Source organism: Lissotriton vulgaris, chromosome 1_2 (assembly GCF_964263255.1).
Source record: "Lissotriton vulgaris chromosome 1_2, aLisVul1.2, whole genome shotgun sequence".
NCBI classification, from domain to species: Eukaryota; Metazoa; Chordata; class Amphibia; order Caudata; family Salamandridae; genus Lissotriton; species Lissotriton vulgaris.
In genome coordinates, this window is record NC_141686.1 from 284,040 (window position 1) to 301,632 (window position 17,593).

At 45.2% G+C, this 17,593-nt stretch overlaps 1 protein-coding gene across 1 annotated transcript in view; it reads left to right on the plus strand.

Annotated features, from left to right (window-relative positions):
• SAMM50 (SAMM50 sorting and assembly machinery component) overlaps positions 1–17,593 on the plus strand; it is a 199,078-nt gene that overhangs the window by 98,023 nt on the left and 83,462 nt on the right. Inside the window, exon 9 of the mRNA XM_086952726.1 lies at positions 16,473–16,544. Within this exon, the coding sequence (XP_086808852.1) occupies positions 16,473–16,544 (72 nt within the window). The remainder of the gene's footprint in view (positions 1–16,472; positions 16,545–17,593) is intronic.

The following is a 17,593-nucleotide window of genomic DNA, read 5'->3' on the forward strand; positions in this document are numbered from 1 at the left end:
AACCAGCTCTGGTGGTCGATCCTTCTCCTACAAGTTTCCTAAAGCATGAAATGACCTTCCCCTACACATTAGAACCTCCTTCTCACTTCTTGAATTATATACGAAGATGCTGACTTGGCTTTTCGAGCTTTCCCACTAGGATATAAGTTTAGCTTGACCTGCTCAGCACCAGGAAACATCCTTGGTGTTAGTGCACTCTACAAATCGGCATAACAGAGTATAGGCTTATCATTGGGTGGCCTGAAGTGAATGAAAAATTTCCTAGTAACCATGACAGAAAATTTCAATTCTATTAAGGACACGGAGGCGAGGATTATGCTCTACTTTCTTTTATTTCCATGCTCAGCAAATTCAACTTCAATAACAAAAAGCTACAAGCTCCACCTCTGCTCAGGTTCATAGAGTATTCACGTCCTCCAATCAGATGGTGTTCCAGGTCCACGAGGATGTGCTGTTGCCAATACCCTTCCTCTTTTGTGACTGCAACCTTCTTGACATCAGAGATCCCTAATCTGTTTTGGACCCATCAGACCCTAGGAGAAGCTAAACAGGAGAGCTAATTGAAACTATTCTTCAAACTGCATAAATCAAACCAGTACACCATTCGTATGAATCAATGACCGTAAACAAGAGTCAAACCAAAAGGGATATACTCAACTCATACGTTGAATAGATAACCAACACCATACAAAACACCTGAAGTGTGGGAGGGAACAGGTCTCTTGAGCTGCGGGCAGGAATAATCCTTGCCTCCGCTTCCTTAATAGAATTGAAACTTTCTGTCATGGTTACTAGGACATTTTTTATTCTATGTCAGGACCGGAGGAGAGGATTGTGCTCGTTCAAAGCCTGTCCACCACCAACGGCGCCATGCTCACGACTGGTTTAAAATAAAATCTTTTAAACATAGAGTCCGAAGACCAGTCTGCTGCATTTAGAATATCTTCTAATCTGGCACCTAATGAAGAAGCCTTAGAGGCCATAGATCCTCGTACCGAGTGACCTCCAAATTGCAAGGTATTTATACCCGCTTCATACATCACCCATCTGATCTAACAAGCTATTGTTGATGGCAACATGGCCTTGAAGGGAAATCAGAGGCTGACACTCCCCTTTCGGCGAGTTTCTTCTGTCATGCTCTCGTACTCCTTGAGGCATCTAAAAACACACAGTTTTGGGGATTTATCAAAAGCTGGATAGGACACAATTCTAGAGTCTGATGTAGTTCTGCGCGATATGTGGAATGTAACTCTTTCCGGGGTAAAAACGCGACCAGTAATGTCGAGGGCCCCGACATCCGATACACGTCTGCAAGACACTGAACATAGCGGCATTGCCAACTTGGCAGAAAGTTCTTTTCGGGAAAGATACCTATTAGCTTGCCAGGATTGGAACAAATGTAGCACCTTATTAACATCCCACAAGGAGGAACACCTGGGTTCTGGGGGAAGAGAAAGACGGATACCGCGCAGCAACTTGCAGACCAGGGGTGTTCCCCCACCGGCGCTCCCAAGATCGGAGTTGTCCTGCAGAGATCGCAGACCTATAGGAATTGACAGTTCGATAGGCCAGGCCATGGGACGCAAAAGAAGCCAAAAAACGTATGACTGTTACCACTTCGCACCCCATGGGATTGTGGTCGTTCTGAACACACCAACGGACCCATCTAGTCCAGGCCGATTTATATTGTTTATTCGTGCTGTCGGTCCAAGCTGCTCCTAGTAACGTATAAGCTACCTCCGATAGGCCAGAGACTCACCAGTGATGCTGGAAATACGCCATGCCACCAAGGGCATCCGACCCTGCTGGACTCGTGGGTGTGGATTGCCCTGAGAATTATTCAGGAGCAAGAGATCCTGGGGTAGAAGGATTGGAGAATCCCAAGAAAGTTCCAGAAGAACTGGAAACCACACTTGAGACCTCCAATACAGGGTGACTAAGACTACCTGCGCTTGCTGCCTCCGGACTGGAGTCGTAAGTCGCATTATCATGGCAAACGGAGGGAAAGCATACTCCGCTTCTTTGGACCAATCCTGAAGGAACGCTTCCGTCGCTGTTGCTAGAGGGTCTGGTTTCCAACGGAAGAAACGTGGAAGCTGATGGTCCAACCTAGATGCAAAGAGGTCCACCGAGAAGGGTCCCCACAGGATGTGAAAACATTGAAAGGTCGGAGGATGTAGCTGTCAAAGGCTCATGTCCGACCAGCTCCTGGAACGGTCCGCTACCACATTGGATTTTCCTGGGAGATGCTCTGCCAGCACAGAGACATTGTGTGACAGGCAAAAGGTCCAGATGACCTTGGCCAGATCCGCCAATGCTTTGGACTTTGTTCCCCCTAAGTGGTTGATGTACCTGACAGCTGACCCGTCCATTTTCAGAAGCAAACTGCAGGAGACTTTTTCCTTCATCCAACACTGAAGGGCGAAGGACCCCACCATCAATTCCAGGCAGTTGATGTGGAGCTGACTTTCGTCTACTGATCACTTTCCTTCTGTAAAGGAGTCCCCGAAGTGGGCACCCCAGCCCGATTTGCTGGCATCTGATTCTATTATGAGGTCCGGCTCACACCCGAAGATGGCCCTTTCATTCCAGGCCTCCATGTGGTTTAACCACCAACTAATTTCCATGCGAACTTCGTCGGTCAGAGGGACCTGATCCGAGTACCTTGCAAAGATGTGAGGCTTTCAGGTGATGCAACGCTCTGTAATGGAGCGGTCCTGGAAAGATCGCCTGAATAGAGGAGCTCAAAAGCACCACCAACCGCACCACCTCTCGGAAAGAGGTCGAATATCTGGCCAACATTTGCCGCAACTCTCTGCGAATCTTGGAAATCTTCCGAAACGGGAGGCTCAAGGTGCAGGACACAGGGCCCACAATGAACCCCAGAGAAGTCATCTGTTTGAAAGGAGTCCGGACCGACTTCTTGGTATTGATTATAAACCCCAAACGTTGGAGCAGGTTCACCATCTCCTGCAACTGATATGAGAGTTTGACGGGGCACTGTTCCAAGAGGAGTATGTCGTCCAGGTTTATGATCAGACGGAAACCTCTGGCGTAAACTGTTTCCACCACCAGTTTGAGAACCTTGGTGAAGCACCATGGGGCCGACAACAGCCCGAAGGGGAGTGAGACAAGCTCGAACACTTGGTACTTCCACATGAACTGTAGGAAGCGGCGATGCGGGGCAAATATAGGCACCACCAAGTACGCATCTTTTAGGTCAAAGCGGACCATCCAGTTGAAGCAGGTCCTGCAACAGATGGATGCCCTCCATCTTGAGGTGTCGATACACCAACCATTGGTTGCAGTCTTTCAGATTGATAACGGGTCGCTGCCCACCGTCTGTCTTGTCGACTAGGAAGATGTTGCTTAGGAAGCCCCCGGTATGAAGGTGCATCGGGAGTACCGCTCCTTTTTGCAGAAGATCTGTCACCTCTTGATCTATGAGGGAAGCCTGATCGTGTGCAAAAACCAATGGTCAAGTACGAATTCCCTGCCTTGGGGAACCGTAGAATTCTATGTGGAACCCCTGGACGGTTTGTAATACCAAGCGTCAGAGTTAATAGCTTTCCAATTGTCTACGAAAGTTGCTAGCCTGCTGCCCACCAGGAGAGGGGTTGAAGGAGAAATTCTCACCTGCGTTAGGCACGTTGTGGCCTCTGCCTTGTTCTCTGAGTCTTGCTGCTTCTTGCCGGTGCCTCTTTGAGGGTCTTGTGTGAAGAAGCAGCCGGCTGAGCACCCTCTGCCATGGCCTGCCCCAACGAAAACCTTAGGGTAGAACACTCATTTTATAGAGGACTGCACTTTGTCAAACGAGGTAAAGGTGGACACAAACTTAGTCAATTCTTTGATAAATGTTTCTCCATAAAGACCACCTTGTTCCACCGCTCCCGCCTCCAACGTGGCGAGATTTCCCAACTTCGGATCGACCTTTATCAAAAAAGAGCGTCTCCTTTCTGTAGAAAGGGCGCAGTTAGCGTTGCCCAAAATAAAATGGCACGCTGAGCCGAGTTGGAGATGCGTTCTGCAGAGAGTGGGGTGTCCAATGCTTTGGCCTCCTCCGCCAGCTCTAGGACTTTGGTGAGGGGACCCACAATATCCAAAAGTTTGTCTTGACACGATCGCCAGTATCGGTCAATTCCTTTTTTTGGGTCCCGGATGCATTTTTGTAGGAAGGTGGCCATCCGTGCATCCACCAAAGCCACTTAGCCTGGTAGGGCAGGAAGATGACATTCAGCCTTAAGACAAGCCCTTACTTCTTTTTCAAGGGGTTTGCAGAAGCGCCCAGCAACAAACGCTGTAACTTTATCGGAGGGAGTCCATTCCGATGAACGGGGGTTGATGAGGTCTTCAGGGACTAACATATCCGAAGGTTCCTCACCCTCCGGGGCGTCAGTGGCTGGTGGCTCTGTGGGGCGCCATGGCCTGGATGGGCCGGCCTTGTCCGCGGACTCTTCTACAGAGTGGTTATCATAATCTTGTAAGGGAGGGATATCAGGAAGCACTGGGGGTGTTAGGATGTGGATTCCCCTGGGACCTGGCCTGAAATGCTTTTTTGAGGCGGTCAACGCACCCCAAATCTACGTGCAACGCGCTCTTGCGATTGGGTGGGGGGTGCTGCGGTTCAAAAGCGGTTGCGTATTGCATGAAGCGCCTTTCAAATGGTCCCATGGCCTCTGAAACAGACTGGTGGATAGAAGCATCCCCTGCATCGCAGAAATCAACGTCCAGGGCAATGACCTGGAGAGATTCTTCTTCCACATACTCCTCCATAGTGGGAGTGAAAATGCTAATTTTATATATGTATGTAATGGCAGCCCCGAACGCTCTAAGCACCAGTAGTAAACTACCTTGCATAGGGTGAAGTTTAACAGGCACTATTTGATACACACACAGAGTGTGAGCTGGGTATAACCCGCAGGGGGGACTCACCCGTGTCTGTTTAATAAAGGGTATCTCCGTGCTGGGCTTGCCCCGTGAATCTCCCAAGGAGCAAAAAAACCTGCTCAACACCAATAAATACAGAAGAACTCTCGCCTACCGGCTTTTATACTGACCGGCGTCACAGGCGTACGGGAGATTAAGACTTTGTAGTACAGTCCTGCTAGAAATGCAGGCGTAATGGTTCCCAGAGCCTGAGGCTGTGTACAACGGGCGGACGGTCGTCCCTCGCTGATCCTGACGCGTCTAGCGCGTCACTAATCAGCGAGACGCGGACACCCGCCCCTGCCAAAAAAGTGCAACACTGCACCGCGTCTCAGAGGGGCCACGTGTGGAGCTAAAGAGCAGCTCCCGCGGCACAAGCCTGAAAGGAAAAACAGTCTAGGAAAACAACTACACACAGCAACAAACTGTGAAGGGGAACAATCCCAATTATCAACAGGCGAATAGGCTCAAATAGAACCACCAACAAAAGTTGACAGAATTTAGCAGCGCACACGCGCATAAGCAGAATAAAGCCAGGAACAACTAACATGATATCAAAACAAGCCGTTTAGATTATATCAAACATAAAGTCTCTCTCCCCAAAGAGTGAGAGAAAAGAGTTTTTATCTTTGCTGACAGCAGGAAAGAAAGAGGAAGGGTATTGGCAACTGCACACCCTCGTGAACCTGGAGCACCATCTGATTGGAGGACGGGGAATACCCTATGGACTGCAACAGAGATCGACTTGTAGTTTTTTTGTTATTGAAGTTGAATTTGCTGAGCATGGAAATAAAAGAAAGTAGAGCATAATCCTTGCTTCCGCTCCTGACATTGAATTCGGAAAAACTTCAACCTTCCCATTACATTTTTTTAAATAGGTTTTGTGAATTAAATAAAATATTTCATTATTTGAGTGTTTGTTGGTGGAATTCTTGTTTCTATATAATTTTGTATTGTTTTGAGGTTTAAATCCATGAAATAGCATATGCCTGGGACCTTGGATTCCAATAATAACACATGGAGGTCCCCAGTTTCCAGTGATGATTCATTGTGGGTTTCCAGATTACAGTAATGACTACTTTTCTATATCTAACAGGTTCAAAATGCAATGTATCAGGAAAATCCTTTATGATAAAGGCTTTCGACCACAGTAAACGTGATTTTAAGGCATGGGGTGTGAGTGAGGAGTGTACCACATCTGAAACTAAAATCCAGTTTGAAGCAGACACTGTACCCACAACAAACCCAGATAAAGACGTCCGGTAGGGCAAAGGCAAAGTGCTTTAGCAACCAGACAGTAGATACATATGAATTGTCCTACCATCGTTTGGCTCTGTTTGAAGGGCCCAAAACCTTTACACGTGCTTCAAATAGGCCTATCATACAGGATACACCAGTGTTGTGTCAACAGGGGGGGGGCATACTCCTCCTCCCACCCTGCATGTTTTATTGAGCTCAGAGGAGTCATCTCTGTCCATTTAGATCAGCCAATTCTGTGCTCCTGTGAGGGTGGGAGAAGCTGGATAGTTAATGTTCTTTAGCATCCAGGAATTTCAAAACCGATAATGAGGTACCTTTATAAAAGTTACTTTTCCTTAAAAATAGTGGTTCAATTATTTTTCTAGCTGGACACATTTCCGAGATACATTATTTGTATTTTAATCGTCACTCTGGTTTTCTACATAGAAAAGCTAGCAGCTAGCCCTGCCAAATCGAAAGTAGCTGTAAGGGCCTTGTGACTATAGGCACACCTGTAAAATGTATTTTCCACTTTTAATCCTAAGCACTCTACCTTGGGTTCTACAAGGCTTACATAAGGGTAACTTACAAATGTGTAAAAGGGAGATTTTTCCTGTAAATTGTTTTTATTTTACCAGACCACACTGTTGGTTTTACACTGCAGCAGTAAGGCTACAGTGGTAGGCATGAAGCAATGTGGATAGCACTATAAATGCTGCAGTCCACATGTGAACTTTAACTTTCTATGCCCTAGAGGTATTTTCTGCAACATGTACTATGACCTTACAAGAAAGTTAAATAAGCTGGTCCTGGATTAGCCAGGTTATACATGTTTTAGGGGAACGTGTACATGCACCGGATACTGGACAATAATACCCCAGTGTGCAGAGTCTAAAATCCAGCTAAAGAAATTGGGGGTTAACCACGCAGAAAGGGGCATTTTCTCACAAATTCAAATTAATTCGTCATAAAATGCGATAGGGACCTTGAGCACACCCTCACGAGCATCAGTGAGAATATGGGTGTATATTCAGCAGAAAGAAAGGTTAAGTACCAGTCGGTTCCTAACCAAAAGGTGCAAATCAGTGTTTTTGTTGTACACTGAGAGGCAGTCCCTTGTTTGGGGTACAAGCAGTGTGTGAATTACTTGCTCCTACTGCCTCTCAATTTTAAGTACCACAGTATTGCAGGAACAATAAGGCTTGCTGTAAACATAGCTTTCAAGACCGAGTGTGGGAGGCTTAACAAACACCATTGACAGAGCTGGTTAAGATGAGAAGGAGGGACTGAATCCGGACGTTCTTGAGACCACACTAACACAGAAGCTGGATCTCCTCCATTTGTGCGTGGCGCACGCTGATACAGTAAAGAAAAGCCAGTAGTGTACAGCAGAAAAGAAGTAGAAGCCTCACCAAGCACGGAGGAGCCAGAGTCTGGACTTTTGTAAGTGACTCGGGTATGGGTCTGTCACTGGGCTAGAGGTCTTGAGCGGTTTCAGTTGGGTACTCTAGCAGGGTTGTATGGACCTGAGAGCAGAAACTGCAGAGACAACAAATCTATTGCCTGCCGGGTTGATGAACCATATCGCCGTTCATAGGCAGTTCAAGAGCAGCAGGAGAGACTGTGGTTTGAGGAAAGTGGCATGAGACAGTCCATTGGGGCTCAGCCTAATCTTCTTGGAAGGTATGGCTCGTATTGAACACATTCAGTGGTAGTGCAAAGAGCCACTTTAAACATATTTTATTGTGTTTTATTTTCAGAACATACCAAAAAAGGGATATAAGGAAACAGTAACTGTGAAATCCACCTCCCAACTTCCCCTCCCTCATACGGTCCAGCGAGTACCCTATATCACAGCGGAGTTGCAGTGTCATAGCCCCCCTGCCCTTAGTCGTTCTGAAGTACTTGAGTGATCTCGCCTTTTAGAGTATTATATCACTATCAACTGTGGTGATGCCCAACCTACTGGAATTGTGAAGTGTGGTCCAGTGGACAGTCACGCAGTCAGATGCGTCACCTGTTCTGACATCCTGAGGTTCCGAGCTTGACTCATGTGACCTACTTAGAGAGCTAGTCGCTGATATTGCTTCATCTGACTGTAGAATTTGCAATAGTTCTTCCCCCATGCTCGCCACCTCCATTGATCTGTCATACTGTAGCATCTCCAAGTAAATTTATGCTTTCATATGTTGCCCATTTGGCTAGATCTGCTGCCCATTTAGCCCCTGTTTGTTGCTTTCCAGTTCAGTGTAATGTGGTGCTTTGACAATATCCGTGCCAGGGCAATGAATTTGGATGTCATTTTATACTTAGCTGAGTGTGGGAACTTGACAAATAAGCAGGATTTTGGGGTTGTATTTATACTGTGGTCATTGACATCACTGATAATGTCCGCTATGCCCGCCCAGTAAGCTTGGAGAGGTGTACAGCTCCAAACCATGTGAAACATTACATTTCAGGCCCCCACTGCCCTGCATCTGGGGCAGCCAGGACACCCCTGTGGAAATAGTTTGTTAATTTTACCAGATATGCTCTGTGTAAATTATAAAAATTAATTAGTTGTTGGTCGATATAGCGCCGTTATAGCTTTGTTTTTACCTGTGGTTGTGCATAGTATGTGACATCTCTGGTTTTTGAGGGGTTCCGCCTCTTCTGCCCTCAGTGGTGCTACAGTTCCTAAAAAGAGGAAGTGATCTGCTTGGATGTCATATTCAGGTTGAATCTCCTCAAACAATCGTGTCCTTCTGCCTACAAAGAGATTGCCTAGTTTGTCCACTCCTAATCTTGACCACTCTGTTAGTCTCCCCTGTACCTTGGCCTTCAGGAGGACCCTCGTGAATTGAAGTAGAAGGACCAGGGAATAAAGCAGGTCTGTTCAGTTTTTTGTAGGCGGTAGGCATCGCAGCCAGCAGTGTTTGTTGTCTCTACCTGATAAGGCATTAAAAATCAAGTGTGCCAAACACTTGAAGGGTGGCATATTCCTTTCTGTGGGGCCTCACTGTGACTTCTAGCATGTACGTATCTTGCAACCCATTGCATTTGTGCTGCCACAAGTCTGGAGCTGCAAATGCCCCATGGTCACCTTTCATTGTAACTTGGTAAGCCCATCCTACGCCTCCCTTTACCCCACATCGAACTGAGCAGTAAGCTATCCAGCTCCCGAAATTTGCTCCTGGTCACTATCACCTGCAGAGTAGAGAAGTACTGCAGGCGTGGCAGGACTATTATTTTTGCAATCACTGCTTGACCTGCTACTGACAATGGAAGTGTATTCCAGAAGGGTATTCCTGCCCCAAAGGTTGGCGATATCCCTGGTCACGTTTTTGCACAGAAAATCTTACTCCTGCCTTTATAATCTGACCCTCAGGTATTTTAAAGATTTAGGTTCCCATGACGTTCCACATAGGTCGATGACTGAAGAGGGCCTTAGTGGGAAGAGGCTGTTTTTTTGCCAGTTAATTCCTCATCCCAAAAGCTGTTAAGCAGTTGTATGGCTTTCTAAGGTTCCATTCTTACATCGTTCAGGAAAAGTAGCATATCATCTGCAATCATCTGCACAGTATCCCTGCATAGTGTAGCCCAGCCTCCCCCTTCATGCCAGTAGTTTAACCGTAAGGGCGGATAATAAAGATGGAGACAGTGGGCAGCCCTGCCATGCTCTACTTTGTAGGACTCTGCTATTATCCCGCCCTTCTTGACTCTTGCACTCGGGTTTGATTACAGCAGATGGGTCCACCCAACAAAAACCTTTCCCAACACATCCTATGCATTACCTCATAGATGTAGTCACGGTGCAGGCTATCAAATGCTTTAGATGTCCACTGACATCACCATTGCATTCTGATTAATCGAGGATGGCTCAAGTACTAACTTCACCACCCTGCTGGTGTTTCATTGCGGTCAAATTGTATAAGTTGTTTCATGTATGGTAGTAGTTGGGAGTCCAGTACCCTTCTCAATATTTTATGGTCCACATGTAGCATTGATAAGGCCTGTGAGCCGTTACATCTTGTGCTGGGTGTCTGGGTTTGAGCAGCGGAATCACTAGTGCCTCCCTAGTGGTCATTGGCAAATCGCATGTTGTTTTAGTAGTGTTATATACTTGTGTCAAGCGTGACATCATTTGGTCAACGCATTTGAGCATACTATTGCACTGCCCCACTTTATCAGATGATTCGTGATTGTATGCACAGTGAAAATGCTTTTTTATTCTTGGAGTTTTACAAATGTACTCCACTAGAGAAGAAACAAGTTGTGTTAAAAGATTGCTCGAAAGCATTGACTTGATTACAAACCGTGGTTAAACCTTGGTTTGAAATCTCGAAGTAGTTTAATTTCTTGGCCACCATAATAGCATCAGCATGTGGAAATGGATATTCCTAAACACAACCAGAAAATATATACAGAATCACATGAACACAAGAATAGGAGCAATACTTGAGCAGCTGAATAAAGACCATCTGTAGGTAGGTAAATGGGCCCCAGGAAGGTTGGTGTGCAGCAGTGTTGTTAATCTCCTCCTTTCCAATGTTGGTGTTTGACATGTGGCACGGGAATAACAAATTTGTTCGTCGCTGAGAGAAAGAAGGGGGCAGACAGGTGGTTTGCTGTATTGTGAATTATACCATGCCTTCCAGCATGAGTGTTTGGTAGTACATCCCACACTAGCAATTTTACATGACAACATAAGAGCATATAACAATCTTTTCAAGTAAGCTCCTTTTTTGATATGGGTTGAAGCAGAAGTACACAAAATAATAATAAAAAACCTTCTGTATCCATAATAGTCCACATTCATGGGCCACATCAGACGTATATATTTGATATCCATGAATACCTTGATAGTTTTGTATAATGCCAAAATACATGCACCTTTGAGAGCAGCAAGCTCGGCTACGTGAGCAGAGCGGACCTGGGGCAAATGCTGGCTGCTGATCACCTTGTACAATGTACATACAGCATATCCAGCAACAAGGTTCCCAACATAATTTTTGAGGAATGATCCATTCACTAAATAAACTTGTTTACTAGTAGGTACATGGGCATCAGACAGATCCTTTCTGTTTTTATTCAAATGTTTGGTAGCAATCATGAGGTTCAGCATCTTGCGCGGTTAGCATCCGAGAAGCTGAGTTAAATGCTGGGCAATGGATTCGAGTATTGTGAGTGGTAAAGAGTAACAATGTCTCCGATTGGGATAGTCATGCAGTAGACAGATGTTGACTTTTTGTGGTAAGCAGTAGGCAGCTACAAAATTAGGACCTGCAACTTTGAGGAAGAATCCAGAACAATAGTTTTAGAAGTTGCTTCAAAAAGGGCTGCTACAGCAACAGACATAAAGCAGGGTGGGAAAGCAGCTGTTACGGGGTTGGGAATAGGAGAATAATATGCAGCAGATTTTTTGGGTCACCATGATCTTGCACCGAGATTCCATTTCATTGTCAATGCAGCCGCAAAAGGTTTGGAATAATCTTGCAAACCTGAAGCAAGGGCAGAGTAGAGACTAATTCTTTCTTCACCTACATGAATGCTCGCTCTGCCTCCTCAATCCATGTAAGGGTTCTGATGTATCTTTCTTAACATAATCCCAAAGGATCGCAAATTCCATTGTGTATAATATCACGCTGTCCCCAAGAAGGTATGCACCTGCCTGTAACTAGACATAGTATTTTACGGATTGCCTCTGTCCAGTCTGAATCCCCAGTGGAGATTTCATGACCAAAATATCGACAATATATGGTAGTCTCTTTTTCAAAGGCTTATGACCTTTCTTAGCCAATTTACTGAGCACATATATTGACTCAACCTTGCATTTATCCTGAGTGACAGAAGCGAGTAACCAACCACCAATCAACTGAACAAAAGTAGACCCTTTAGAAAGGACTTAAGCGCCAAGGTCCTTCTTTTGGGTTTGGGAAAAATGGAAAGGAATCGGTGAAGCCCGGTCTACCATGTTAGCTCATGATAGCTGGCGTCTGCTTAATTGGAATGAATGAGAATGGAGAAGAAAGCAGAGCATAAATCCACAAATATAAACCATTTACCAGAGGCGAAAGTAAATGAATGATAGGATAGGAGCAGGATGACAACAATCTTTCCTACTTGCCCTTTTCATAGGGAGAATTGGGGGTGTTGCACATGCTTACAACAGGCACTAGAACTACTTGTTTAATTAGAGCTGCAATGACATGTCAAATTCAGCTTTGGTGTCCATAAGTATAGAATACTGTGGGATTAGAGGTAATTTCTTCATGGGATTAACCTTAATTTTAACAGGGAGGGACAGCAGAAAGTACACATCCGACATCATTTGCTTGTTCAGACTGTAATAAGGCAGTTAGTTGAGCAATGCATCATGCAACTTTGTTTCATCCATTTTTAGCTTGTTATCCAAATTTTCGGATTTACACACAAGACAATGGTTACATTTTATTTGTTGTCGGCATGTCGAGGGACACTTCTTTAACCATGCAGTACACTGTACAATTTCTTTAACATAACATATCTTCCTAACAGATTGGCAGGTGAAGTTGCACTCAACATGTGTTCAGGGCTGGACATTTACCTGCGATCCAGATATGGGTCTTCCGTTTTCCAAGTAAAGGGCAATTGTTTTTGGAAGCGATGTTGTCACCACACACCGCAATATGTGGTAGGTGATTGCCCTCAAAAAGCTGCCACCTTCTCAGGAAAAAAAAGCCAAAGACCGAAAAAAACACAAAAGCTTAACAGGGTTGGAGAAAACCATCAGGAATCCAGGCGAAGAAGTCACAAAAGCAAAGAGTCTGGATTAGCAAGCTGAGGGAGCGAAGAAACAAGCTAAGGAACACAGCCTTGTTGTGATGCACCCTCCAACCTCACTGAGGCCTTTCATTAGTCAAAGAACAGGAAGAGGAAGTGGCATCAAATATCATGACAGGAAACATAAGGGATTGGAAAAGTCAGAAAGAAAGCAAGGGGGATCAACCATGATAGAAAGCGGAAAAAGAACGAAAACCAGAAGGTGGACTATGTGTGAAGTGACCTCAAAAAAGAGCTGCAAACCGTCATGCAATTTTCGAGTTGAAGATAGGAGCAGCAGCTAGGAGGCCCAGAGCACAAGAGTAGAGGCCCATGTCATAGACTGCCCCAGCCCTTAAATAGGTGCTTCGCATGGTTCTTCTGAGTCCCAGGACCCTGCTAAGTACAGTGCTTCTTGGGCACCCATACGGCAAAGAATCTGCAGACGCAACAGCAAGAAAGCATGTTAGTCAGTTATAGGTTTTATAGTGATAGAAATAAGGTCAATAATGTGATAGGGAACGCCTAGAGAGGCAATGAAGGGAATTCTAAGGTTACAAAAACTGACCTGATGGTACCGATATCAATAAGACAAGACTGTTTACTATTAACTACACATTTCTCTCACAGGCCATTTTAGATTTAAAGCCCGTTTTATTGATTTTTCTATTTGAAAAAATAAACAATACAAAATACCTCGCCTTCATCCAATGGCTGGTGAGGGAAGATGGGTTGAGACAGAAACAAAGGGAAAGAGCAAAGATAATGGAGTTAATAAAGTGATTATACAGTCAGGGTGGGGCTCAGGGTGTAGGGTCTGAAGTGGGCAAGTTGTGGAAACCTATTTGTGGGTCACGATGTTCCTTCTGATACATAGTAATGACTGGTTATGTAATAGAATACTTATAAAGTCAGAGGTGGGTCTCCCTGTGACAAGCGCAGTATGCGGGGCATGTTAGTTCCCTAAATTGTTTTCCTAGGTATCTAATCCAGGGTTTCCACGTCTTCTCAAACTGTGGTAGTTGGTTCTCTGTGACCACTGTAAGCTTTTCCATGCTCAGTAGGTCCCAGAGTTTGTGAAGCCAATCCGTGTGGTGCTGTGGTACCCTGTCAGTTCCCTATCTACTCAGGAGAGTGTGCTTGGCTGCACATAGGGCCAGCATTATCGCACGTCCCTCCCCGATCTGAGAGGTTAAGTTAGGGTGTTGGTAAGAACCAAAATCACATAGCTCGGGAACTTAGGGAGGGTAGTATTCATCATTTAATCCTCTATATCTAATACACCATGCCAGTACGTCTGTAACTGGGGGCAATGCCGCAAGAGGTGTGTTAATGTCCCCGGGTCTCCGCATCTCCTCCAAACAGGTGGGATCGCCCATGCTTCCAGTATGCAGTGCGCTCAGGAGTGTAATACCAGTAGTGCAATAGTGGAAGTTGTGTCCCATTTCCTGCCGCACTGCGTGCTGTAATATTGGCTCGTGTCTGGATATCCGACCATTCCTTTGGGGTGAATGGCCGTTCACATTCTTTCTCCCACCTTAATTGTGCAGATGATTTTGCATGAGTCAGCGTTGTGTTTTAAAAGGTCTATATGTCTGATAGAAGTCTTTTATCAGAATGTGACATGATAAGCCATTTTTCGAACGGCAGTAGAGGTCTGCTTGCATGTGGCCGCAGCGATGGCTGTGTGACCCAATGCCTTATGGTCAAATATTGCCAAAATGCCGAGGGGGGCACGCCACAACCTTCCCGGAGCTGTTGGAATCCCATTATTCCATTGGGGTAAAAAAAATGTGCCCACTCTTACAATTTGCATGCTGCCATGCCATATAAGCTTTGTCTGGGAATGCTAGGGGAAAATCAGGATTTCCCATTATAGGAGTCAGTGACGAAATCCGGGTAGACCGTTTCTTCAAGAGTTGGAGTGTGTCCCAAGTGCCTATTGTGGCGCGGAGCACCAGAGATACATACATCAACCGCCGGCAGTGAGGCCTGGGGAGCCAGGGAATTGTCCATATAAGGATCCCTGCGATTGCCTAATCTATGAAACACCAATGTTTCTCCATTGTGAGCCTATCCCACTCCACCATGTAGCTGCGCTGCGCTGCCTGGTAATAGTGTTTAAGGTGGGGGAGCCCCAGGCCGCCCTCTGTAGTTGACAGATATGTCAGGCATTTGACAATACGGGCCCTCTTGCCTGCCCATACATTCTGCTCTATCAGGTGTTGTATTTGTTGAGAACATGAGGGAGGCCATTTTGATGAAACAGATTCATGGTATTCACACAGATGTTGGCGATTCTCAGGCTTTCCTAATAGTTGGGGTAATAAGGTTGTTTTTTTGAGTAAATTCAGAGAACTCAGATTGTATTGAAAGATTAAACGTTAAATTTGGGCAATCTCATTTCCAGTATCCTAATTGGCTATATTAAAGAGCGAGCCACCCTAAAGTTCTGTCCCCTTCTTTTCTTTTCCTTGGTCTCGTCCCCCTCTTCCTCTCCCAAGGCTACACAGATCTCACCACACTTAAACATCATCACATTACAACATTTTAGAACATATCCTAGTTTCTAGATCTGTGAATGAAATCTAGATCCCTTTGCTTTTCATTGCTAATGTTCTGAAAGTAGCTCTAGTTTTAACTGTAACCAACAAAGATATACAAATGCACTAAAAGCAGGCAAAAAATATTGTTATGGTATCCCTTTATGTGAATAGTTGGTTTGTTTCCTGAATGCTATTCACCATGATGTGCAGGTTGTACATTTGTAATACCCAAACGCTTCGTTAAAGTCAGAAGGCTGTGAGATTTATTTTGATGTACAGATGACATAGAATTTTTGTTATTAAAATATAAGTGGAGAAGTGTGGCTCACTGGTTAGAGGAGGCAGACCTGGAAGCAGAGGTCAGCCCGGGACCAGGGTTCAATTCCCGGCTTAGCGGGGTCTTGAGTCCTAAAATGTCCATGGACTCGACAATTCTCGCTCCGGTGCCTACTCGATTCACGGGTTCACACTCTGCGACTCTGGGCAATAGCTTGCTTAATCTCCACAACGGCCCCTCGCGGCGGGATGCCTGGCTTTCACCTTGCGGATACCCTGCCGGGGTATCTCACAGGGGAATACCAGGACGGGTTCCCTAAGCAAGCGCCTTGATGCCTTCGGGTGATACGTGTGCTATATAAATCGCAATACATACATACATACATACATACATATGTGAATTTGCTCAGGCGACATAACCACAGTTTTCTTTGATGGGTACATAAACTGACCTAATGTCTAAAAAAGGTGATCTAATTTGAGGATCACATTGTTGGTGTATGTTCGTATTACACTTGGTTTGACCTCAACTGCTGTTCTAACTCAGTGCGTAAACTACATGGATGCTTTGTTGTTCACCTAATGTTTTCTAGCACTCTCATTCTGGCACTAGTGACACAATTATCCAGTAATACATGTTCTGTTCCATGTCATAATGCCTTGTTTTTGTCAAAGCCTTATGTTGTTTCATGTCTTTTGTTGCAGCATGCCATGGTCATTGATTCACGTAATTCTTCTATCCTGCCAAAACGAGGAGCATTACTGAAAATTAATCAGGTAATGTAGCATACCATCTTGTGTATTTCCATGACATCATTGCAGCTATTCTTCTTTAGCAATATATGACTAGCTTGACATGTTACTACTTGTATTTACCTAAGTAAGTTAGTTGTCAGTGTAACCATCTTTGCAGAACAACTTAATCTGAAGAAATCTCATGTTCGAAACTAGGTCTCTAGAGGTATGCACCCTGTCCAAGTAGGGACCACAATCCTTGTCAGGATAAGCTAGATACACACTAAAAGATAACCTGTGCTTACCCTCTGGTAGCTTGGCAAATAGCTTTCAGGCTCACCTAAAACGGCAATGTGCAAAGTATTTGTGCAATACACACACATCAACATAATCTAAACACCACGAAAATACTCCACTTAGGTTTAGGAAAATAGGGATTTTTTTAATGAAAAAATCCAGACCTAAACGACAAAAATCCAATAAGTAGAACCGTAGTTATGAATTGTTAAAGAATAAACTAGAAATCAATAGCGCTTAGGAGTTGCTTGAGGTCATGCTGGACTTGGGTAGATCCAAAGTTCAGGCCGGCCGCAATGGAGGGCAGGCCAGCTATAGGAATCACATAGGTCCCACTGATAAAGTTCTCTGGATGAAGTGTCAATATCGAAGACTCGATGGGAGGGGTCGAGGAGGCGCGTTGTCATCAACGATCTTGTGGATGGAGGCGAAGCATCAGTGCTGATCTGTGCTGTCGGTGAAGGCTTTGTCGATGAGCTCCTTTCCAATGGAGCTCTACGTCGTTGCCAAGCTTTGCTGTCTGCCGGCGTTAAGTCATGCAGTCTGTCGAAGCAATAACATTGAACAGTTCCTGTGTCGAACGGCAATGAATCGATTCCGATTGACAGAAAATCATCACTGCGTTGATTTTGATGGTTCTGGACAGCTAAAATCACCTTTCAAGGGCTCAGGACTGGATTGGCACCACTTGGCATGGTAGGACCCACAGATTGTAGAGTCCAGGTGTTGTTGCAGAGTTGCAGGAAGTCTTTGATGGCCCTGACACTTCAGAACAGGGGGCAAGCCCTTGGAGT